This window comes from Homarus americanus, unplaced genomic scaffold (assembly GCF_018991925.1).
Source record: "Homarus americanus isolate GMGI-L3 unplaced genomic scaffold, GMGI_Hamer_2.0 scaffold39675, whole genome shotgun sequence".
Lineage (NCBI taxonomy): Eukaryota > Metazoa > Arthropoda > Malacostraca > Decapoda > Nephropidae > Homarus > Homarus americanus.
In genome coordinates this window covers 5,711,129-5,736,455 of record NW_024736071.1, presented here as the reverse complement: position 1 = coordinate 5,736,455, position 25,327 = coordinate 5,711,129, and the positions used below count along the sequence as shown (strand labels likewise).

At 45.4% G+C, this 25,327-nt stretch overlaps 1 protein-coding gene across 6 annotated transcripts in view; it reads right to left on the bottom strand.

Annotated features, from left to right (window-relative positions):
- LOC121871766 (retinol-binding protein pinta-like) overlaps positions 1-25,327 on the bottom strand; it is a 48,609-nt gene that overhangs the window by 16,542 nt on the left and 6,740 nt on the right. The window contains exon 4 of one of the 6 annotated variants that reach the window (XM_042374212.1): positions 17,238-17,496. The exons of 3 other annotated variants lie outside the window; for them this stretch is intronic. In XM_042374212.1, coding sequence (XP_042230146.1) covers positions 17,238-17,496 — 259 coding nt within the window. Of the gene's footprint in view, positions 1-6,632; positions 6,892-17,237; positions 17,497-24,564; positions 24,824-25,327 lie in introns of all 6 variants that reach the window. 2 more of the 6 variants (XM_042374207.1, XM_042374208.1) reach the window with 2 other exon arrangements.

Below are 25,327 nucleotides of genomic sequence, written 5' to 3'. Positions count from 1 at the left end.
AGCGTCTCGACCGAGCAGTGCCCTTTGAGGCGTTCTAATCTCTCTGGGTAGCTGAGGTGCCGAAGTGTCGGCACCATGGTCTGGTGGCCCTCCTTTGGACATTTTCAATCAACTGACAGTCCCTAGCATATCTCTGGGACCAGATGGGGAAGCACTTCGTTCTTGGAGATCGTTACGAGGGACGGACTGTCTAGATATCTGAACGACCTTCTTATAAGACCCAATAATTTAGTTGCTTAGTTCACCTTCTCGCAATGGCCAGAGAACTTCAGTTTATTGTCACATTAGCATTACACCCAGAACCTAGAGCAGATTTTACCGATGCTGATTGACTGGCGAATGAGGTGTTTTGGAATAATCTAGAGCTCTTCTTTATATTTTCTTTATATAATGCAATTGCAAGTAATATTAGTGTTGATGCAGAAGGATATCCAAATCCTGAGAAGTAAAATTTAGCATGCAAAACACCTTGATAACGTGGTTATCTTAAAGGTAGGCATTTATCTTTCACGCTCCCGCTTGCGAGCCTCTCAGTCTCGCTTAAGTTCTCAGTTGTTACTTATTTTTTTGTGATTTAACGGCAGTAATGACCCTCTCTCCCCAAGCGCTAGTGTAGTACGGGTCTTGATCATCAGCAGATTCGTGATCAATTTCTGAAGGGCAGTAATGATAATTTTAAATACTAATAACATAAGAAAATAAGTGTCCTCCTGTACCTCATATTGCCCCACAAATTAGTGTTGTGTACCTCGTACTGCAAACCTCACCTCACTGCGTCACACACACACACGGCACTTAACATGAATTCTCAACTCTTCCTGGCCTCTGTGATACAAACCTGTGGTAAGTGCAGCACAGTGCGTGTGTTTCTTTAATGTTTATATCATGCATGACCAGTTTGCAAGATTTGAATAGATTTTTTGTTTATTTCATGAACATATCCGCGTGAGAGTACTAGCCTGGTGCCTGGGGGCTTTTAAGGAAATGCACATAAACACCAGGGCTGAACCTTGGATGACTGGATAGATATCAAAACTATTAAATCCGGATATCAATTCGTGTAATAAAAAAGATAACTATAAATCACAGAAAACATCAGAGAGAGAGAAAAAAAAAAGTTAAGTGATGTAAAGCAAGTACAAGCAGAATTCCCAGACATCTGGTTTTGGGAACTTACACATAGTCGCCAAAAAGTTCTGACAACACGTAAAAACCCTTGGATATAGCCATAAACTGTAAAATCACTTTAACCTAGTGCTAAATATTAATACGGGTTAACCCTCTCGTATCTAACAACTTTGTGACCAGGGCCATACCAGATAATAGAAATATCCCTTAAGTATAGGGTCAGGTTACTGTATATTGTAGTGGTGCAGTACAGTCAGGCCATGAATAAGCTTTTCCCCTTTTGGTGTCGAATATAACAAACGGGGGAAAAATATTGTACAAATCTTTCTCATCTGGCTTCCTTTTTCTTTCCATATGTGGAAATACGTGGCGCTAAGAGTGACATACAGATATTTCTGTCACTTATCATGATGCAATTACCTATTCTGTGTAATCATAAAATACTTACTTTTATTGGTAATCGAAGATAAAAATCTAATGTAAACAAATAATGGTATACCTTGAAGTAAATACAATTGTGCGAATGTGTACTTCTGTATACGCACATGTGCTTACATATCTTTACAATAAAGAAAGGAAATAAAAGTGTTGTACTACCACAGTTACACTTTACACTCCCAGTATAAGGCACAAACAATCAGCAGTCAATAGACGTCCCACACAGTGAACACTTACCAACCACCGAGCAACTGTACAACACAACACAGTGTTCCTGCACTGTTACACTAAATAGGGAAGATAGCAGTGGTACAAAGCCTATCCCTTGGTACAATGGCTCCCCCCTTGGTACAGTGGTTCCTCTATGTTACAGTGGTTCCTCTGGTACAGTGGTTCCACCTTGGTACAGTGGTTCCTCTATGGTACAGTGGTTCCTCTGGTACAGTGGTTCCTCTATGGTACAGTGGTTCCTCTATGGTACAGTGGTTCCCCCTTGGTACAGTGGTTCCTCCTTGGTACAATGGTTCCTCCTTGGTACAATGGTTCCCCCTTGGTACAGTGGTTCCCCCTTGGTACAGTGGCTCCCCTTGGTACAATGGCTCCCCCTTGGTACAGTGGATGCCCATTGGTACAGTGGCTCCTCATTGGTACAGTGGCTCCCCCTTGGAACAGTGGCTCCCCCTTGGTATAGTAGTGATTTCTTTGAGCACACCAGCGCTCCCTGTGTTTGGAGGTCTCGTTTTCTTCTAGTTTCAGTCAACAATACCTGAACCATTTTGTTTTAGATATGAAATACATTAGCCCCTGATGCTGGCGAGTACAGTAACATTAGCCCCTGATGCTGGCGAGTACAGTAACATTAGCCCCTGATGCTGGCGAGTACAGTAACATTAGCCCCTGATACTGGCGAGTACAGTAACATTAGCCCCTGATACTGGCGAGTACAGTAACATTAGCCCCTGATACTGGCGAGTACAGTAACATTAGCCCCTGATACTGACGAGTACGGTAACATTAGCCCCTGATACTGGCGAGTACAGTAACATTAGACTCTGATGCTGGTGTTTTCGCTCCATCAGTTTTTACATTGCCGGTTTAAATCGGCAAGTTAAGATTAGCTAATTTATACTTTACTGTGGACGGGCTACCTAATCGACAAGGCCCATGAGAAATATTCAGCGTATATTTTTGATCGAATGTTATAAATATTATTATTTTGTTATGCTATGAGATCAACGTCATGGTAATATTCCAGGGCATTGAACATGAAGACAAGTACGTAACAGAACATTATTATTTATAGCTGGGGAGGGGGTACTGTCTCGGGCGATGGATATGTCAGGTCGTGTCTATAGCGAGGAGGGTATGGTGGCCAAGCTAGAACATCTAGACCCCGTTGGCACCAGCTAGCAAACAGTATGACATTATTCTTCAGATTTAACCTTTACCCGGTTCATGATGAGAGCCGGCCAAGGCTCAAATATTACAGGGGCGATTACAACGGAATGAGGGAGGAGATGAGGGGTATCCACTGGCCTGACTCAATGAGAAACAGAACGCAGACACTACACTGAATATCATAGCCTGAAAAATTAAACTATTTGACTGATAAAAATATACCCAAGACCAAACCCATTGGCTCCAGGAATACAAGGATACCGTAATACATGAACCACACTATGGTTGACAAAGTTAAGAAAAAAATCGACAAATTCAAGAGGTGGGTCACGATAAATGATGAAATGATGAGCGAAGTTAAAGTGCAGAAGGGCTGTAAAAAGAGATGTAGAGGCTGATTGCAAGCGAGGACAAGTCAGACCTAAAGGATTTCTAACGTATCGCAAAATCAAAATTAAAAACAATTCAGGCGTATTGGATCTGGAGCTTGAAGATGGTAGTTACGCAGACTCTGATCAGGACAGGGCGAAGGCATTAAACAAATTCTTTTCCTCGGTGTTCACAAGAGAGGATGCGAAAAATCTTCCTGCGTTTGAGGACAGACAGTTTGGTACAGCGCTGACCCACATTGTTTCTCAGAAGAGGTTATAATAAACGAGTTTGCTGATAAGATCCAGTTCTGTCGATGCCTGGACTTTCTTCATGACCGCAAGCAGTATGTGGTGATTAATGGCACAAAATCGTCAAGCGTACCTGTGACAAGTTGGGTACCACAGGATAGTGTACTGGGTCCGATGTTGTTTGTTTGTTTGCTTCATAAATGACATGCCAGATGCTATACACTCCTCCATACAAATGTTAATTAAGACCAAACAGACTGTGAAGAGCTGCAGAAAGATCTCTGGCAGCTTCAAGAGTGGTATAAGAAATGGATGTTAAGATTCAATGTCACGTAGTGTAAGAGGATGCACCTAGGTCGTACCAACAGTGAGGAGGCATACTACATGTCCCAGCGGGAAAGAAACAGCATTAACAGACATCGAATGTGAAAAAGACCTGGGTGTGTATGTTGACAACGAACTGAAGTTCTCGGGCCATTGTGAGAAGAAGGTGAATCAATCAACTAAGCTACTTGGTCTTACATAAGAGGGTGCTTCCCACCCTGAGGTATTGTCACCCCTTCTGGTCCCCGAAATATGCTAGAGAAAACCTGTTCATTGAAAATGTCCAAAGGAGGGCCACCAGACTGGTGTCTGCGTTACGGCACCTCGGTTACCCAGAGAGATTAAAACCCCCGGAATTGCCTAGCTTATACCATAGGTGGCCGAGGGGTGACATAATTGAAGTTTATAAACACCTCAGAGGGCATCACTCAGCCGAGTGTCCATACCCGGAGCTGGCGGATGCCCGCCCCACAAGGGGCCATAGCTCAAGGTTGAAGAAGCCGCAAGTTTGGAAAATTGTCAGGGAAAACTTTTTCTGAGTGAGAATTGTGGCGACACCGAATGTGATCTCATTCAAGACCAGACGTGACCAACTGCCGCATGTACAGGTACATTCTGGAGCCTGTACACGCCCATTGCTTGCCAACAATACGTAATAGAGACGTGACCGTCAGCCCCAGCGGCTAATTAGCCGACAAAAGCATGTTGGCATTTGGATTTTTGTTTATCGAGCGACAAGCAATGATCTCATATTGTCACCGAGATCGTTCTGGTGAATTATTGTGTCAGGTGGTGTAGCACATTTGTTGATGTTTGTGATTGAATATAACTTACATTTTTTGGGGAATGGAAAACAAGTTGTTTGAATACAACTGAAACAATTTGGTGCCACATATCACAATACTGATGATTGAAATTAACTGTGTCTAATTCTGTGATTCACCTCCTATAGGAAGATCAGGAGTGGGGTGAGTAATACTTTAAATGCAGCACATAGTGATGCCAACAACTGCTGAGGAGAACCGGAAAAAATCGGGAAAAGTGAACTTGCCAATATTCAGTGAGGCTCAAACAACAGAGCAGCAAAGTTGACTCTTAAATAATATTATATTGCCACTAAGACACAAAGGCTCCCTCGATCTTAGTATTATAGATACTGACTATAAAGAAATTGTGATTAGAAGTTATCACAGTAGAGAAAAGATTCTTTCTTAAAATAAAGATAAAGATCAGAGAAGTTAGCATTATCACCCCAGTCAGGCACTGAGGTCTAGGGTTGTCCTGGTGGTGAGGCCAGTTGGTATAGTCTAAAGGTCCTCCACGCTGTCTCAACATATAAGGTAAAACTATATTACCTCGAGTGTTTGCTCGGGACAAAGATATTTCCATAAATAGAAGAATTTTGACTAAGGGACAACGCAGGGATCACTGTGATACAGCGGGAGGTGTAGGTGGTACAGCGGGAGGTGTAGGTGGTACAGAGGGAGGTGTAGGTGGTACAGCGGGGGGTGTAGGTGGTACAGCGGGAGGTGTAGGTGGTACAGAGGGAGGTGTAGGTGGTACAGCGGGGGGTGTAGGTGGTACAGCAGGGGTGTGGGTGGTACAGGGGAGGTGTGGGTGGTGCAGGGGTGTGGGTAGCAGAGGGAGGTGTACAGCGGGAGTGTGGGTGGTACAGAGGGGTGTAGGTGGTACAGGGGTGTGGGTGGTACAGCAGGAGGTGTAGGTGGTACAGAGGGAGGTGTGGGTGGTACAGCGGGGTGTGTAGGGGAGGTGTAGGTGTGGGTGACAGAGGGAGGTGTAAGTGGTACAGCGGGGGTGTAGGTGGTACAGAGGGAGTTGTAGGTGGTACAGAGGGAGGTGTAGGTGGTACAGCGGGAGGTGTAGGTGGTACAGCGGGGGGTGTAGGTGGTACAGCGGGAGGTGTAGGTGGTACAGCGGGGGGTGTAGGTGGTACAGCGGGAGGTGTAGGTGGTACACAGGGAGGTGTTAGTGGTTCAGCGTACCGCGCATTTCTCTCGCCTCCCTGCCCGAGACACACTTGGGAAAGGAAGGGTGACCCGACCAAACGGCGCAGGTTTCCCCCGGGTACATCGGCATCCTCTTGTACTGGACAAGTAACGTCACGCACATTGCATATACATATAAGTAGGCGAGGCGTGCAGAAGATCATTGATCCCGAGTGCAGGACCCCGGGGACAGCAAAGGGTCTTTTGGCAAGGAATTACTATGAAAAAGAGGTTTTGCAAAGATTTTGTGGACATGGCGGTACTGGATATACGGAGGGGAGTAGCAATGATTTCTTCAAGGGATGGTCACTGTTTCACTTCAAAATTTGCAAATAAATACCTTGGTAACATATTATGTGCTGTATGGTGTTGCCCCATTTGTCCCGGGCCAGGGATTAAACCCAAGACACACGAGTTACTTGGTACTCTAAAACAATACTTGTTAAGTTTTTAAACAGGTACTATTTTTTTCGAGTAATCAAACTACCAGAATCTAATCTAATACGAAAAAAACAGCTCATTTAAATGAACAAATAATTTTTACTCACAGCTTTAATTTGGTTGTTTTAGTAGAGATGCAATTTTCAGTTTCAAAAGTAAGGAAAAGTATTATACAATCGCTTGACGGTTGGGTAAAAACCAGTTACGCCTCTGGTGTGCCTTTAAAGACGTTAATCATCTGTGGTTTTACTCTGAACGTTACACAGTGTTGATATACCTGGATAATCGTGGAGGCCTTTTTGGCGAAGGTAGGGGTAAATGTTGCCAAATGGGAGAAGGTGAGACCGCCACAGTCCTCCACCATTACCATGGCTGTCACGCTTGCCTGCTCATCCTCCTCCATCCATACATCTAGCACAGCCAAGGAAACTTTCATCAGGTCGGACAGTCCTATGTGTGAGGGGTCAAACTCCCCCCATCGGGTCAGCACAACCTTACGGCCCCTGCTATCATAACCCGGCAATGGAAGACAGGTGCTGAGGGTGAGATGGAGTACATAGGATCATTACCTCACACTGTTGTCTAGGTGGCGAAATTAGATTAGTACACCGAAAAAACAGATATTTTTCACGTTTCTACTGTACAACATGAGGCAGTGCTAAATATAAACACAAATTATGGCAGCGTGAACTGTATACAGTACATGGAAGATGAGACAATTGACCATAGTTAACCCAGCACCATGACAACCACAACCCAACACTGTGACAACCCAACACTATGACAACCACAACCCAATACTAACCAACCTATCAAGTATTATAATACTGGGGCCTCAATTGAAGTCACCGCGGTTGTTTGAGGATCAGCTTTTTTCCCACTTCATTTTTCCAACATTCGCGGCCTGAGATCCAATTTTCCTTCTGTGGAGCACCATCTATTAACCTCCTCCCCTGTTCTCTTACTACTATCTGAACTTCAACTGACCAAAGCAGCTTCACCCAAACCTTTTCAAGTCTCCACCTACAACCTTTATACCTCCTTCCGTTCTAAGGGAGGTGTATGGGCCTACTGCAACACACGTACACCTATAGCTCGACTCACGGATCTTGAATCTCCCCTTTATGATGTCATCTGGCTCAAAATATTTCTACCAACTGTGACTATTTTTCTTTGTTTCCTATACTGTTCTCCCAACTCTACCAACTGGATGGAACTCTTCGACTATCTCACTTCTTGCCACGAGTCGTTGCTATCCACACACCCCAACACCGAGATCCTCTACCTAGGGGATTTCAATATACATCACAGAGAGTGGCTTGGCTCTATAAGGGATGACCCAGGTGGAGTTGAGGCACCTTACTTAATGATCTGGAACAAATAACGAAACATCCTATACGACTTCCAGATTGACACGATCAACTTGCTAACATTTTTGATCTTTGTTGTACCTCTAACCCCTCACACTACTCATACTCAATTTCCATCATGGCTAAATCAACACCCAGAGCGGTTAATAAATGTGGCAGCTGGGGTTAACGTAACACAAAACCTACAAGACGAGTTGATAGAATAATTAGAATAAACGCAGACAACCTCATTATAAGGAATTTGGGGCGGAAAGAGGGAGGGAGACACATGAACAAATAATTATACAGATGCTGAAAAATGTGGTTGACTTTGTAGACGAGTTGCACATCACAAATGTGGAAAGACTTCATAAACGCAGAATGCAGTTAGTAGGATCACCATTCCTAAACACAAGCACAGGAACCTCTAGCGATTAATAGAGTACATCAATGTCTACATAATCCCCGACCTGACAATTCGCCCCCCCTCCCCCCCAAAAAACGGCAAAGAGCTCAAAGACAAAATGAATGAGTTCGCAGCGACCCACAACACGGGAATGTTCAGGAAAGTCTAAGTAATCTGGGTATAGGAAGATGGAGAGGCCGGAGTAATGTTCCAGCCAGGCGAACTACCTTAGACTGTTGTCGGCTTTGGATCCGATTCTCTCGTTCCCCTGAGGCAAAGCAGTGCGGACTTAAGCAAAGAGAAGGACAGTCGACATCTTAACCAGGCTGTAACATAACTTCTGGGCTACTGCTTCTGTTCAGATAACACCTCAGCCAGTCTTGCACAGAAGAATCTTGCACTTGGTCGCATCCCGCCAGAGGTTGTGAACACCAGAAGAGTGAAGCTGCCCTGATCAACGTTTTAAATTCTCTCCCCATATGCCCTGATCTTGTCATTCTCGTTCCTCGGGTGTGCAGCATCCAGAGCTAGGTTACGGTGACATGCAGCCATAGGATCGAAAATCCTAATGTCAAAGAAGTCTCACTGTCCCCACGTCCAAAATCCTCGAGCACTGACGTCCACACGGGCTTCGTTGGATGTGTTTGAAGTCCTGTGACGGAGGTTCTCACCGTCCAATGGAAGGAGGGGCGGTTCCCCCATGACGTCGTGGCAGATTTCCTTCAGTAAATTTTCTGTTAGATCCCTTACTTCGTCATGCCTCATGCATGAGAAGCCCCCTTTCTTGTACACCATGGCGTGGTCAATGCCATAAGATGAGCCACACACGCATTGGGAGAGCAAACCTTCTACTGGCCTACTGTACCTTTGTAAGGGCGGAAAGGATCTTCCTGCTCGTTACCGCTGCTCACTCGCTCGTTTGCTGGCGCGACCCCCACTTGGGGGGGGGGGGTTAGATAGAGGTGAGAACGTCACTGCTACCAGCGACACCGGATCTGCCCATCCGTCAATGCAGTCACTACCTCCCCGCTGTTCGTCAAATACTGGCTGTGATCTCATCAAAGGCTCTGGACTCGTGGGCTGTTTGCCTAGACCTTTCACAATTCGACTGTCAATCTCCGGACACCTATCCCAAACCACTACAGCAGCCGCCACGACCGCCAGCTCATCTCCACAGTCTGTGCCCCGGTGTTTCTCCTGCTGTATCAAGACATCGGCCGCTGTCGCTCGAGTGAGGAGCTTGTAGTGGACGTCTCCCCTACAACTGCCTACAACTGCATAGCCACAGCCACCACCTGCTACCGCCTTCCCTAGCAACCAACCAGATGTTACCGTAACTTAGCAACGAAACTAGTGACCGGCGACTTTCTGGGTTTTCCCAACATGACTCACAGCGGCTGCTGGGTATATAAGCTCTGTCTCTCCATTGAGATTCATTCTGACCATTCTTCTTGAACAAGCAACACCTCCTCCTCCGCCGCTGCCTGGCTGCCTTCGCTTCTCCTCGCCTGCCTGGCGGTCCTCTCTCCCGCCAGCGAGCATGGCGACCCACCAGCTGTCCTTCTCTGAGCTTCCTCATCAACCAACTCTCATTCTGCCCATCTTCCTGAACAAGCAACACCTCCTCCAGCAAGCTCCACGCTGTCAGCATTCATTCAACCAGGAGGCCAGCAACAGGCAACATCTTCTCTAACGAAGCTCCTGCACATCTACCTCCTTCAACACGCTACTCACCGAACGTCTCTACTGAGCAGCTCCTCACCACACGGCACCTCCAGCACCAGACTGTCTATCATATAACTTATATTATACAAGAAAACCACATTAGAGTTTCCTTCCATCCTGAGTGCTAGACAACATTAATATCTCGATACCCCTACAAGCTGAATGGATACTTCCCCCTGAGAGTGGATCACAGCGTTCCAGAACCTTCCCCAGGGCTGCTGCCGTAGGAAATATCTGTTTATTGTTTGATTCTATTGTTGTTTGATTCCATTAATTGCTGACTCCCTTTAATTGTTTGATTCTATCAGTTGTTGACTCCCATTAATTGTTTGATTCCATTCATTGCTGACAAACAATTAATTGTTTGATTCCATCAGTTGTTGACTTCCATTAATTGTTTGATTCCATTAATTGTTTGCTTCCATTAATTGTTTGATTCCATTAATTGTTTGACTCCATTAACTGTTGACTGCATTAATTGATTGACTCCCGTAATTGTTATTTCATGTTGTTGAGTGGTGTTAGAGTTTTGTGTTATATTTTTTTAGTAAAGTGATATCAATCTCAAACGGTTGTTTGTTATTCCTCAGAAAACCATGGTCCTTGACTTTCCTTTTATATGATCCTGATTAGGCTGGTAAGGGATTTATATCCCTAAGTTCCAGGCCTTTACAACCTTAGAGCAATGGCATCTGTGAATTCTTGTTTATTGAGGATGAAGCCTTTTTCTCCTTATCGGTAACGTTGTTAGCCAGTTCGAGGCGCCCACCTCCTGCGCTATAGCTACTTTTTTTTTTCAAGTTCTCCGGCAATTGCTGTTAAGTTGGAGGTGTTGAGGCTGGTGCAAACACAGCAGCCATCAATAAGTTACTTTTACTTTTATCCTCTTCGCCACTGATCGGCTTGTTAGCCGCTTGGGCGATCGGTCACGTCTCTGTCACACACTGTTGGCAAATACTGGGCATGCACCGGCTCCTGAATGTACCTGAACCCGCTCCAGTGTTGGTCAAGTCTTCTCTTGAAAGAGCTCACACTCGGTGCCGTCACAACACTCTCTGGTAGATTGTTCCAAGAGTTTACAACCCTCACTCCGAAAAAGTTTGCCCTCACGGTTTTCTGGACTTGCGGCTTCTTCAATCTTGAGCTGTGACCCCTTGTGGGGCGAGCGTCCGCCAGCTCCAAGTAAGGACACTCAACTGAGTAGTGCCCCCTGAGATGCTTATAAACCTCAACTAGGTCCCCCCTTGCCCGTCTGTAGTATAAGCTAGGCAAGTTCAGGCGCTCCAATCTCTCAGGGTAGCTGAGGTGCCGAAGTGCAGGCACCAGTTTGGTGGCCCTCCTTTGAACATTTTCAACCAACTGACAGTCCCTAGCATATCTCGGGGACCAGATGGGGTGACAGTACTCCAGATGGGGAAGCACTTCACTCCTGAAGATCGTCACGAGGGACGGACCGTCTAGATATCTGAACGACCTTCTTATAAGACCCAATAATTTATTTGCCTGATTTACCTTCTTCTCACAATGGCCCGAGAACTTCAGCTCATTGTCAACATACACACCTAGGTCCTTCTCACACACAGTCTCAACTAGTACATTTTCTTCATCCCGTTGGGACATATGGTACGCCTCCTTACCGTTGGTACGCCCCAGGTGCATCCTCTTACACTTCGTGACATTGAATCTCAGCAGCCATTCCTTCGACCATTCCTGGAGCCCACAGAGGTCCTTCTGCAGCTCTTCACAGTCCGCTTGGTTCTTAATTTCCCGAAATAACTTGCCATCATCGGCAAACATTTGTATGGAGGAGTGTACAACGTCAGGCATATCATTTATGAATCAAACAAACAACAGCGGGCCCAATACACTACCCTGCGGTACCCCACTTGTTACAGGTACAGATGACGATTTCGTGCCATTAATCACCACACATTGCTTGCGGTCATGTAGAAAGTCTTCTATCCACGCTAGGACATTTCCCCGAATTCCGTACCCTTCCAGTTTGATTTTCAGCCTTTCGTGGGGTACACTGTCGAAAGCCTTGGCAAAATCTAGGTAAATATTGTCGATATTACCACCCCGTTCTAGAATATGGGTCCAAATATCCAATACCTTGAGCAATTGTGTCAAGCAAGAGCGCCCCGGCATAAAACCGTGTTGGCAATCTTGTACAAGGTTGTTTCGTAGTAGATGTTCCATCGCGGCATCTCTGATAATACTCTCAAGTACTTTACATATTATGCTGGTCAGGCTCACCGGTCTATAGTTGTTCGTGGAGTGACTATCGCCCTTCTTGAAGATATGACTCACATAAGCCACTTTCCATTCACTGGGGACCATTTGTTCATCCAGGCATTTACAAAACAGGATCTTCAGGGGCTCAGCAAGCTCGTTGCACAACTCTCTTAGCACTCTAGGATGCACCATGTCAGGTCCAGGACTCTTATGGACCTTTAGCCTGGACAGTTTATTTCTAATACCCTCTTCTGTGAACACAATGTGGGTCAGTGCTGTGTCGAACCGTCTGTCCTCAAACGCAGGAAGGTTAGTTGCATCCTCTCTTGTGAACACTGAGGAAAAGAAGCTGTTCAATGCCTCAGCTTTATCCTGGTCAGAATCTGCGTAACTACCATCTTCAAGAAGTTATAGGACTACGTATCTCTCATTTGACTGTGGCAACTATCGTACAGTTTGCCTTCACACAGTTCCCACAGAATAGTTGTTTGGGCATCCTATTTTCGTACATGCGGGCCACATGGCCCATACAGCATAACTGTGCTTGATGACAAGCACTTCGGTGCAAGTACACTCGCTCCAAAAAGTATCTTTATGATTTTGTGTGAGACAATATGACACAACGGACGAAGAATTTTGACAACCTTACCGAGACATCAAGTGGAATTAAAAAAAAAATCACGTATCTGTTGTTGATACGGAAACTTTTGCATTTCACATGCTATTTTAGTCCACCATTGTTGTTCTTCATTTCCCGAAGTTTGAACTTGAGCATTGCTCTCTGCTGACGGACAGAAGCATACACGCACATATGATCCAGTTTAATGAGTAACCAATTAATGAAAATTCGGTATAATGGCCTTTGTTTAATTAAAAAAACTTCTATTAAGTTTAATGAATTTTGTTACAATTGAACCTTTTATAATTTATTGGCTCAATCAATACACAGAACTATTCAGTAAGCTCATATCTTAATTAGATTTCCTACTCATGATGTCTGAGAAGGAATAATAACAACCTAAGGTGGCTGGGGATTGGTTATTATTAATCTATGTTGTATAAGATTCCGAATGTCCTGTTTGACTTGTGTGCTCCTCTATACACACACACACACACACACACACATAGATGCCTGTAACCCATAAATTCCAATGTTTATACTAAATACTGCAACGTGTTTAGCTTCAAAATTAAAGAATACACGAGCAAAAAAGTTTCACTGTAAAAATAACTTAAATGCATAAGATGGGAAGAAGTGTATACAGTTGCCAGTGTCACATCAGTATTCAGGTTTGATATTATGTTTAGGTTTTGGAGATTAAAATTCTTTGGGCTGGAGTGTATCTTTGTTTATAGCAGAGTTCTTAGGTCTTTAGAAATGGGATCCTTTGGGAAATTAGGTCCCACTTAGGGAGAATTCATCTTAGAAACACTTTCAGCAACACACATCGCGCTAAGAACATATTAAAGAGATTGGAGGGAAATGGACAGCGTATATGAGTTTGGGTCTTACCTGCCATAGTATCATGGATTTCTTAACCAGAGGTGGTGTGTAGCCCACCACATGACCCATGGTCATGCCTTGGCAGTCAATCACAAGAACACATCCAGTTATGCACGCTTGTTCATCTTCCTCCATCATTACATCGCTTACCAAGAGGCTTGCCTTCGTTATGTCATCCACAGAAGCTTCTTGATGATCATAGGATCCCTAACGGCCTAGGACCACTTTACGTCCTAAGTGGTCATACCCGGGGAGGGGCAGGACCACACTGCAATACCACAGTCAGATTGGTAAGTTTCACTCCCCATTACTGACCTCTTTAAGCCACACCGATAATGAAAGATGTACTTAAAGTAAATATTGAATTTTCAGAACGAAAAAATGCTTTTGTCTCATTAACTTTTCAAGCAAACTTTACACAACCATTAACTAGATCTTACAAGATATAGTTTTAGAAAAAATCCATAAAAAATCTACATTACTTTGCACACCAGCAAAACTCCATCACCAAAGCATTACCTTCATTATCTGATGATCACAGATAAGAAGTATTATTACAACGAGAAGCACAGCAAAACCTTAGTACTAAAATAACAAGTTTATATATTTAATAACACTGCTACAATACCTTTCAGAAGAAAGGAAAGGAAGTGGCTCCCATAGGTCTGACAGCCCGTCAGGGATAGGGTGGCTACACCACTTGTATAATAAGCATTCATAATACAAAAGGTGGAAGCGTGGCCAGCGCTGCACTCAATCGCTTTTACTTCCCAGTCTTGAATAGTTTAGTTCCCATTTACAGCTGAGTGGACTCGGAGTGACCCAGGATTGAATTAGCGACCCCAAGGACAGCAGGTGGGCACTGTAGCCACTAGGAGCCACGGAACAAGGAAGCCTGGGCCCTTTAGTACAGCGAAGCCCCAAGGGAATGCGAGGTGCACTTGATGCAGCTCCTGCCTCACACTTTTTGGTTTCCACCCACACCTGCAGCCAGTGATCCCAGCTGCCCGAGGGACGAGGCCCTTGCACCTACCACCAGGTGTAATCTAATGTGTGAAGACACCTCTCCTGAATAACTCAGCGTAGTCCGCAAACATCTGTATTGCGGGACCTGGTTATCATTTACGAAGCAAACGAACAGCAACTGTCCCAGCACACTGCCCTGTGGGACCCCGCTTGTCACGAGTACACATGACAACTTTGTGCCATTAATCACCACACACCACTTGGGGGTCATGAAGAAAGTCATAGATCCACGCCGGGGAGTTCACCTGAATTCCGTACCCCACCAGTTTAATTATCATCCTTTCATGAGATACAGTTACCTCCATTTATAACAGATAATTGTTTTAATATTAACCTCTGGGCTTCGGGCTATGGTCGGCAACACCAATCACCCCCCCCCCCTCACGCGGGTATATTCAGGAACATTTACAAAAGAAATAAAAAGCGATTATAGTCTTAAAAGTTGGTCATGCATGATATAAACATGAAAAAAATATGTCCTTACCACAGGTTGACAACACCGGGGCTAGGGAGAGTTAAGAATGTTCGTGAAGTGGTGTGTGTGTGACACAATAGTGTGAGATAACCAACACTAATTTGTAAGCAGTATGAGGTACAGGACATTTGTTTTACTATGTTATTACTATTTACACTATTATCAATAACTGATCACAATACTAGACATGTGGTTGGGGGGTAGAAACACATGGTGAAGTGAGTCAAGACCATGGACGAGATGACTACATCACAAAAGGTGAGAAGAGACTGGGAGGCTCTTATGTGTGAGTGAGTGAAAGATATATACCTACTTGGCAACATAAGAACATAAGAAAATAAGGAGTCTGCAATAGGCCGGTTGGCCTGTGCATGGCAGCTCCTGTCGACAGTTACTACCACTCTCTATCATCCATGAATCTATCCAGCCTCCCTTTGAAACTTTCCAGCGTTCCCGCACTTACTACAAAGTTGCTAAGCTTGTTACACTCGTCCACCACCCTATTTGTAAACCAGTTCCTTCCTATCTCCCTCCTAAACCTAAACTTATCCAACTTGGATTCGAGTCCTATCCTGCTCGGATATTATAAGAACTTTATCTATATCCCATTTATTGATTCCTTTCATCCACTTAAATACTTCTATCATATCTCCCCGCACTCTTCGTCTTTCTAGGGAATGCAAGTTTAGTTTCTTTAACCTATCCTGATATGGAAGGTTTCTAAGTAAGGGAATCATTTTCGTCATTCTTCGCTGCACCGACTCTAGTGAATTGATATCCATTCTATAAGGGCACCAGAACTGAACCGCATAATCGAGTTGCGGCCTGACTAGCGCGAGATATAGTTGCAATAAGACCTCTGCACTCTTATTACTTACACTTCTAGATATAAAACCCAATACTCTGTTTGCCTTTTTTCGAACATTAACGCACTGTTTTCTAGGCCGTAGGTCCGGGCTTACAAGTACCCCTAGGTCTCTTTCACAAGTCGACTTCTCTAGGTTGATGTTGTTAAGGCTGTATACATTGACAGTATTTGTTCTTCCAATATTAAGCACGCTGCACTTGCTGGTGTTGAATTTCATTTGCCATTTTTCAGACCACCCCTGCAGTTTATTTAGATCCTCCTGTAATGCATTTGCATCCTGCCCTGAATTAATCTGCCGCCCTATTTTGGTGTCATCCGCAAACTTGCTTATGTCACTGCTGATCCCAGTATCTAGATCGTTTATGTAGATTATGAACAAGAGTGGGCCTAGTACTGACCCCTGGGGAACCCCACTGGTTACACTATCCCACTCAGATTTAACACCATCTACGCTGACCTTCTGCGTTCTATCGGTGAGCCATGATTTTATCCAATTTAAAACTTTCCCCTCGATACCATGAGCCTTAATTTTTCTCAGAAGCCTCTGATGCGGTACTCTGTCAAATGCTTTGCTAAAGTCTGAGTAAATAACATCGTAATTTTCGTCATTATCTACTACCTCGAAGACTTTCCTAAAAAATGTCAGCAAATTTGTTAGACAATGTCAGCAGATTTTTTAGACCCGCCTTTTTTATTCAAATAGGCCCGTGAAAGATTAAAATATCATGTGACGTGACCCAAAGCTCTACAGATACACGTAACAGGACCTGACCCGAATCCTAGGGTCATTGTGTTGACAGCGTTTGACCATTAAACACAATTGAGCCCACCCTGCACTGGTCTTCTTATCCAGACGTCGCACACTTCCCGCTTCATTGGCTGTAACACGTTATGATTCTCACATGATAGATCTGAGCAAATGCTGTAGTCTACGAAGTTTCCCGACCCGACCACCACCACCACCACAGAACCTCACTCACCGTGATCACACTCCATTATAAAGCCTGCACTATCCGGATATATTCTAATGTCTATACACTATGCTTGTTGGTGGGTCAACATTACATGAACACTGATATAACGTCTGTACCACCAACAACCACAACTCTGCCTTCCCTGTACCACCAACACCCCCTACCATGGGGGGCCAGTACCATCAGCAACACATGGTTTTGCTGCAGCAACAATGAAGCACATCACGCGCCCTTCAATGGAGTGATGTGTCACAAAGTGTTGAGTTCACAGAAAAAGGATTCCCTTTATGGTTATATACCTACTAGTGTTAGCAACGTACCTGCCAGAAATACAGGCACTTCCTAGCATGCCCCGGGGTGAAGGCCAGAGCATGCTGCAGCGTCAGACCCGTGCAGTCTCCTGTTAGTACCACGCCTGTGATGCACGCTTGCTCATCTTCGTCCATTAGTAAGTCAAATATAACGGACAATGCTTTTATCAATGCGTCCATACTCACATCATTTGGATCGTAGATGCCCCATCGACCAAACACCACTTTACGTCCAAGGTGATCATACCCAGGAAGGGGTAACAACACACTGTAATGTCCCAGCAGAGATTTTTGTGCTAAACAAAAATTTAACTGAAAAATATAACTCAAATGGAACAAAACAGAGCAAATTCAGGAGTCAAGATGACGTAAACGCACTGACATCCCCAAAAAGTCCCGAGAAGATGAACACACTTCCACGCAATTGTTTATCAATAACGGCAATGTTTGGTGGTTGAAAGTAAAAAAAAAAAAACTGATTAATTATCAAGCCTGCACACACATAATGAACTACACCTATCAACACGTACAGTACATGCATACACACACATACACACACCTGTCAACACATATATACACACACACACACACACACACACACACCCCTACCAACACATACACACATTTACCAATAAACACATATTTATCAAAACATATACATCTACCAAAACATACACACATGGTAACAAACAAACATAATGTGATGATTGTGAGACATGATAACTACTGCCCCGAGAGAACACTAACAAACACTTCACAGGTACAAGTGTTAAAACAAACTGACTCAAACTAGTAATCTATGGACAAAAATAATCTTGATTAGGGCCAAGTGGTGTTTGGTAGCGGTGGAAGTCTATAAAGGACACACAGAAGGGCACAGCTTTTGTATTTCTACTCTTCTCCTGTACTCTTGTAGTCTGTTAATCTGATGAGACATACCGGTACAGTAATTCATTATAGGCCACTGTAATGCAACTGATTTAGTTCGAATTAATTTAATAACAAAACTGAATTTTCTTGATGTTCATAAATATGTGTTATGTGAAAGGGAATGAGAAGTAAAGCTTGGGTCAGCATTTATTATGAAAGTTTAGAGAAATCGTTTAAATATGGTATTTTGGAATGTTAACTAACCTAAAGTATTGTGTAAACAGATACAGTACAATGATTGATAATCCCCGTGACATAGTTTTGAAGTCTTAAATCACTGTGACTCAATGAGAAAATGCTTAAAGAGAGCTAATATCTTATTGTTTGATCCCACGGTGACTGAAATCGTACTTATTTTTTTTTTCGTCGCTAATCGGCTTTCAAGCTGGTCGGGCAGTCGGTCACGTCTCTGTTATGCGCTGTTGGCAAGTACTAGCCATATACGGGCTCTAGAATGTACAGTCCCCTGCACTAGTGCGTTTACAGGGGCCTGTCATATAACTTTCCACTGATAATTACATTGAGATATTTGTTTTAATATTGTTTTGTTTTGATTCCAAAGTGTGTTTACTATAGCGAGTTTCCTTCTGTCGAATGAAACAAACACAGGCTGCCACACTGCACAAAACCAATCGCCCCCCTGTAAATGCACTAGTGAGGGGGACTGTACCTGAATATGCGCCAGTGTTCTTTTCTTTTCTTTATCCTCTTCACGGAATGATCGTCTCGTTAGCCGCTTGGTCGATCGGTCACGTCTCTGTCACGCACTGTTGGCAAGTACTGGACATGCACCGGCTCCTGCCTGCATGTACCTGAACCCGCTCCAGTGTTGGTCAAGTCTGGTCTTGAAAGAGCTCACACTAGTTGCCGTCACAACACTTTCTTGTTCCAAGAGGATCAAGTCTGGCCTTAAATTAACTTACACTCGGTGCCACTACAACACTCTAGCAGGTTATTCCAAGAGTTGACAACTTTAACACCAAAAATTAGCTCAGATAATTTTCTGAACTTGTGGCTTCTTTAACATGAGGCTGTGACCTCTGGTGGGGCGGTCATCCGCTAGCTCCAAGTCGGAACCCCTGATTGAGCATTGTCCAGTTCAAGTTTAGAAGCTCCAAAAGTTGTTGGTAGCGAAAGGCAGAGCGGGGAAGATGACAGAGGAAGGAGCAGGAGGTTAGGAAGGGAATTGTAGTGGGAGAGATAGTGCCGTGGCTTTACACGACTGCGTTTATTTGGTTAGCGCATAGCGCACGTATTTGGTTTTGTCTGTGTTGGGTGTGTGATCCTCGGGTCACCACTCCTCCGGATTGTGTCAGTTCAAGTTTAGAAGCTCCAACAACTTTCCCTGAATACGAATTCGCAACCTTTCGATTTACAACAGGTACCTACTTTACTGCTAGGTGAACAGGGACCAAGGGGGCTAGGAAGAGTGTCCAAACAACTTCCGCTTGCCCGGGAATCGAACCCGTGACATCTTGTTTGCGAGGCAAGAGCGGTACCGCTTCTACCACAATCGCCCCATGCATTGTCCTCTGAGGTGCTTATAAACATTTATTAAATCAGCCATTATCCGTCTATAGTATAAGCTGGGCAACTGCGGGCGATCTATTTTTTTTTTAGTTGCTCTCTTTTGGAGGTTCTCAATCAACTGGCAGTCTCTAGCACATCTCGGGGACCAGGCGGGGCCCCCGACAGTACTCCAAGCGGGGAGGACCTCACTATTGAAGAGCGCTATGAGGGACAGGGCTTCTAGGTATGTACCCCTGGTTATCTAGGGTTCATTAAATCTTGAAAAAGCGCAGTCACCTGTATGTATATTATGGATGCTGTATTATATATTATGTATGTATATTATGTATGTGCTCCATTTATGTACTATTTATTCAGCCTAGCTAGCAGTGTGTGGCAATGTATTTAAGATATCCCACATGCTTAATTAATGTGCCTGGCGACGTATGGAAGCTGCTAATGTCTCACTTGCCATACGTCGTCTATAGCAGTTGACAAGGAGCCAAGCTGAGGAGCGTTACTTCCCTCTGTGTACATATCTCTGATCCAGTAACTCGAACCTACAAAACTATACAGGTGTTTGTGTTCTCTCCTGTATATTGAACTTATTATCCAGAACCTAACATGGCGCAGTGCGTAGTTTTACTGGATAATTACGAGTGATAGTGCAAAGTTTGTGGAAAGCCGGCTTATGGACCCTCGCCCTGCATCAACCGCCGCCCTCCATCCCTCCTCGAAGAATTTAGCAACTTTGAGCAGTGTCAGTGACAGTGATTTTCTGTGAAGTGTTTAGTGCATTGTGTGTTTCGTGCCATTCATGTGTGACCTTGTTCTAAAGGATTCGCAAGGTATACGGCATGTTCTGGGCATTTGTAAGGAGTAGAGTTCAGTGCACCCTTCTCTGACCACGTCCAGAGGGTGACTGACGCTCCTCGCCGTCTCCACACCCCCTCACAGCTCGAGGCGAGACGCTCTCCCTGCCCGGGACACACATACACACATACATGTACTAACATTCTCTGACCGCGCGGCTTTCTTATATATATTTTATATATATAATCTACTTATCTGTGTATTTAATTAATTTTTTTTGTCTGAAATCTTGTTGATACGACGGGCTGACCGGTCAACACTGATTTAAGACACAGTACACAGATGAAGTAGTTATGTCTCGTGCCTTACGTAGCCGTGGAGCCAGCGCCGCCCGGATGAGTGAGGCGGATGATAGCTCGGCAGAGATGGATGACATGGCCGACCACGACGCTCCAGCTCCCACAACATCGCGCAGCCCTTCACCTCAATATTCAGCGTTGTCTCCAGAGATAATTGCTTTAATGAAGTTTATGAGAGATGAAAGGCGCGAGGATGAAGCTAGCAGACGTGTGGCGGATGAACACAGAAGGCAAGCAGAGGCAGAACGAAACCACCAACGGAGAGTGGAAGACAGTGCACGGTTTGAAGCCTTGATATCTCGCCTCACTGTTAACCAAGCCCCTGGCTCTAACATTGCCTCGGTACTGACTGGTTCAGATACCTCATCAATGCTTCCTTCACGCCCCCCAGCCCCACCTAAAGCAGCAGCTCAAACACCGCCCATCTTGAAGCCTGATGTGATTTTCCAGACTTTTCGTCAATGGCGGCGACGGTGGACTGATTATTCTACAATGGTGGACCTCCAGAGTTTGTCACAGCCAAAACAACTCATCCAGCTGCGTATGTGCCTGTCCTTGGAAATTCAGCGTGTCTTGGAACATACGTTGCAGGTACCTCCGACCTCTTCGTTGTCTGTAGAGGAGGTACTGGACATTCTACAACGGCACATCAAAGGACAGCAGAATGAAGCTCTGCTCAGGAGGGAATTGTTTAGCTGCAGACAGATGGAAGGTGAGACTTTTGACGCCTTTTATGTACGTCTTAAGAGAGCCTCGGAAGAGGTAGATATATGTCTAGGCCACCACCAGCAGTGCGAGGAGACCCAGTTGAAGCAGGTGATCTTGATGGGTGTTAAGGACGAGGAACTTGTCCAACGCCTCACCTCCCTCGACTCTTCCTCTTCTCTCAAGGATGTGTTGACGATATGTCGCTCCTATGAGGCTGCCAGGTGTGCCACCTCTGCCATCCGAGCTCCCCCTACAGCTGTACGCGCTGTGTCCCGGTACAAGAAGGACAAGAAGTCTGCTCCTACGCCTTCGCCCACCACGTCCACGCCCGGTTCATTTTGTAACAACTGTGGTAAGCAGCACGGAACACAGGTGTGTCCAGCTGCTGAGTCTACCTGCAACAGTTGTGACCGTAAGGGCCACTGGCCACTCACAGTACGGTGCCCAGCCAAGTACGTCCAGTGCAATGTGTGCGGTCGTCTGGGCCACTACGACAAGTGTTGCCCTTCCAACAAACCCAAGGGACAGCGTCGGCGGAAGCTTCAGCGCCCTTCCACCAGAGAGGGCCGCCCACAGTCTTCCAATCAGAAGCATGACGACCCTGGACAACGCTCGAGCCAAATTAGGAATGTGTGCTCCCCCCCGCGTCCCAGGACCAAAGTCCCCCAGTACATCAGTGTCATTGTGACCTACCGCAGTGTGTCATCCCGTCTTCAGATGTTGCCTGACACCGGCGCTGATGCTACAGTCATCGGTCCCCAGCATTTGCAATGCTTGGGGCTCTCTCCAAGTGATCTAGGACCGCCCCCCAAGGATCTCTGCTTTATGGCAGATGGTTCACAGATGACCCCGGCCCTGGGTTCACTCTATGCACATGTCACTTTTGGCAACAGGTCGTGTCAGGCCTGGATTGACGTGCATAATGGTGTCCCGACTCCTTTGCTGTCCTACAGACATTGCCAAGAGTTGGCCATCATCTCCCAGGACTTCCCAACACCGATTCTTGAGGTAAAATACGCCAACAGGGTGCACGAAGGGAGCAGCAACTACCCTGCTGCCGCCCTACCCCTGCCTCTGGCCAGTGACACCTCTCCTTCGGTAGTTGTCCCTGCTGCTTCAAGTCTCCATCCCTTGGCCCGCCTCCACGACAGTCACTGTGGAGCCGAGGCCACCAAACGGCGTGCAAGACAGACTGTGTTCCGGCCTGGCATCGACCCCGACATCTCCAATGCTGTCCAGGTGTGTAAGCCCCGCCACGTATTACAACCCAGCCAGCAGCAGGAACCCTTCATGAGTGACGACAACCCCACCCGCCCCTTTGAGTCTGTGTCGGCCGACTTTTTCTGTGTGTCAGGAAAGTCCTTCCTTGTTATCGTCGACCGTCTCTCTGGTTGGCCGGTTGTCATCAAGTGCGGTAATGACACGACGTCTGCCGCCACCATCAGCAAGTTCCGCCACTACTTCCGTGACGTGGGCGTTCCTGTACGCCTGCGAACCGACGGAGGGCCTCAGTTCACAAGCCGGGACTTTGCTGTGTTCCTTGACCGATGGGGAGTCCGGCATGTGTTGTCATCGCCCCATTACCCGCAGTCCAACGGCCACGCTGAGGCTGCTGTCAAATCCCTGAAGCACCTCATCCTTAAGGTGGCCCCTTCTGGGAACATTGACTGCGAGGCCTTCGACCGGGGTCTTCTTGAACTCCGCAACACACCTAACTACACCGGACGCTCCCCTGCCCAGGTTTTGTATGGACGCCCCCTTCGTTCTTGTGTCCCTGCTCACCCTCAATCCTTCTCCAAGGAGTGGCAGGCCAAGACAGAGGATTGTGATCGCCGAGCCGCCGAACGTGTTCAGGACGTCGTCGCCCGCTACAACGACCATGCCCGTTCTCTCCCCAGGTTGAGTGTCGGCACCCAAGTCCGTGTTCAGGACCCGACCTCCCTACGTTGGGACAAAGTAGGCGTAGTCATGGGTCTCGGTAGGTCACGGGACTACCAGGTGCGGTTACCCAGTGGTCGTGTGTGGTGGAGGAACCGCCGTTTTCTCCGCCCCGTAACAATGCCTTCTGCTGGCCCAGCCACCAGTGTTGAGTCCCATACCCTCCCTAGTGATGTAGTCCCTCGACGCTCAGAACGGATCCAGAAGAAAAGGTCCGCTCAAGACTTTGCTATGAGCGTATAGGGGGGAAGGAGGTGTATGTATATTATGTATGCTGTATTATATATTATGTATGTATATTATGTATGTGCTCCATTTATGTACTATTTATTCAGCCTAGCTAGCAGTGTGTGGCAATGTATTTAAGATATCCCACATGCTTAATTAATGTGCCTGGCGACGTATGGAAGCTGCTAATGTCTCACTTGCCATACGTCGTCTATAGCAGTTGACAAGGAGCCAAGCTGAGGAGCGTTACTTCCCTCTGTGTACATATCTCTGATCCAGTAACTCGAACCTACAAAACTATACAGGTGTTTGTGTTCTCTCCTGTATATTGAACTTATTATCCAGAACCTAACATCACCCATGATAACTAAATAATAATACCACAGGTGAGCGGACTGAGAATTTATGCTTTGGCAGTTATGTCCAACTAAATTTACTGGTGTTCCTACAGCTTGAAATAAGCTGTACTGTACATATACTTTAATGGTTGAAATCTAGTCATAGTTTCCTTGTGTGGTCAGTGTTAATGTGACAGAAGATCTACTCTAGTTCCGGACATCTCCAGTAAATTCATTATCATCATTGGGCTATATATTACACTATAGTTTTATGATGTTAATTGATTTCAAAACTGCATGGATTCGACCTGAGGGAAACATTCACCGACAACAACATTTATAATAACCTTATACCTTAATAAAGTTCAGTCATGTACTGTACAATACAATTATAAGTTATGCTTAGGACGAGATATTTTCCCACTATACTTCCCCACCAAAGGAAATAAGTTATACAGTTTTAACGAATTTCAATTGTTTTGTACACTAGTTAAAATTGTAGTTAGTTCACACCTGCCATATGGTCATGGCCTTCTTGACAAGGGCTGGGGACATCTGCAAACCATGAGCTGCGGTGATATTCTCCATGTCCAACATCTGCACTACACCTGTGATCGACATCTGTTCATCTTCCAGCCAGAGGATGTCACTGATGAAGTGTGTGGCCTTGAACACTTCGTCCATGGAGGTGACCTTGGGGTCATGTTTGGCTGTGCGGATGATGACCACCTTCCGACCTTGGTTATCATAACCAGGAAGTGGCAGGAACATACTGGGGATAGCACCATCTCACCCATAAGTCCTCGCTTTCCTGCACTCCCTTACTCCTACACCACAAAGCTCCCACTACTCTACAAAATCACAGCCATGTAAATATTCTAATCAAGACACTGACAAAGGTTCCATGACGACGACACCACTACAACACAGAGACAACAATACCTCAACACCATTCCGGGACTTAGAAACCTTCCATATCAAGATAGATTAAAGAAACTAAACTTGCATTCCCTAGAAAGACGAAGAGTGCGGGGAGATATGATAGAAGTATTTAAGTGGGTGAAAGGAATCAATAAAGGAGATATAGATAAAGTTCTTATAATATCCGAGCAGGATAGGACTCGGAGCAACGGATTTAAGTTGCATAAGTTTAGGTTTAGGAGGGAGATAGGAAGGAACTGGTTCACAAATGGGGTGGTGGACGAGTGGAACAAGCTTAGCAACTTTGTAGTAAGTGCTGGAACGCTGGAAAGTTTTAAAAGATGGCTAGACAGAT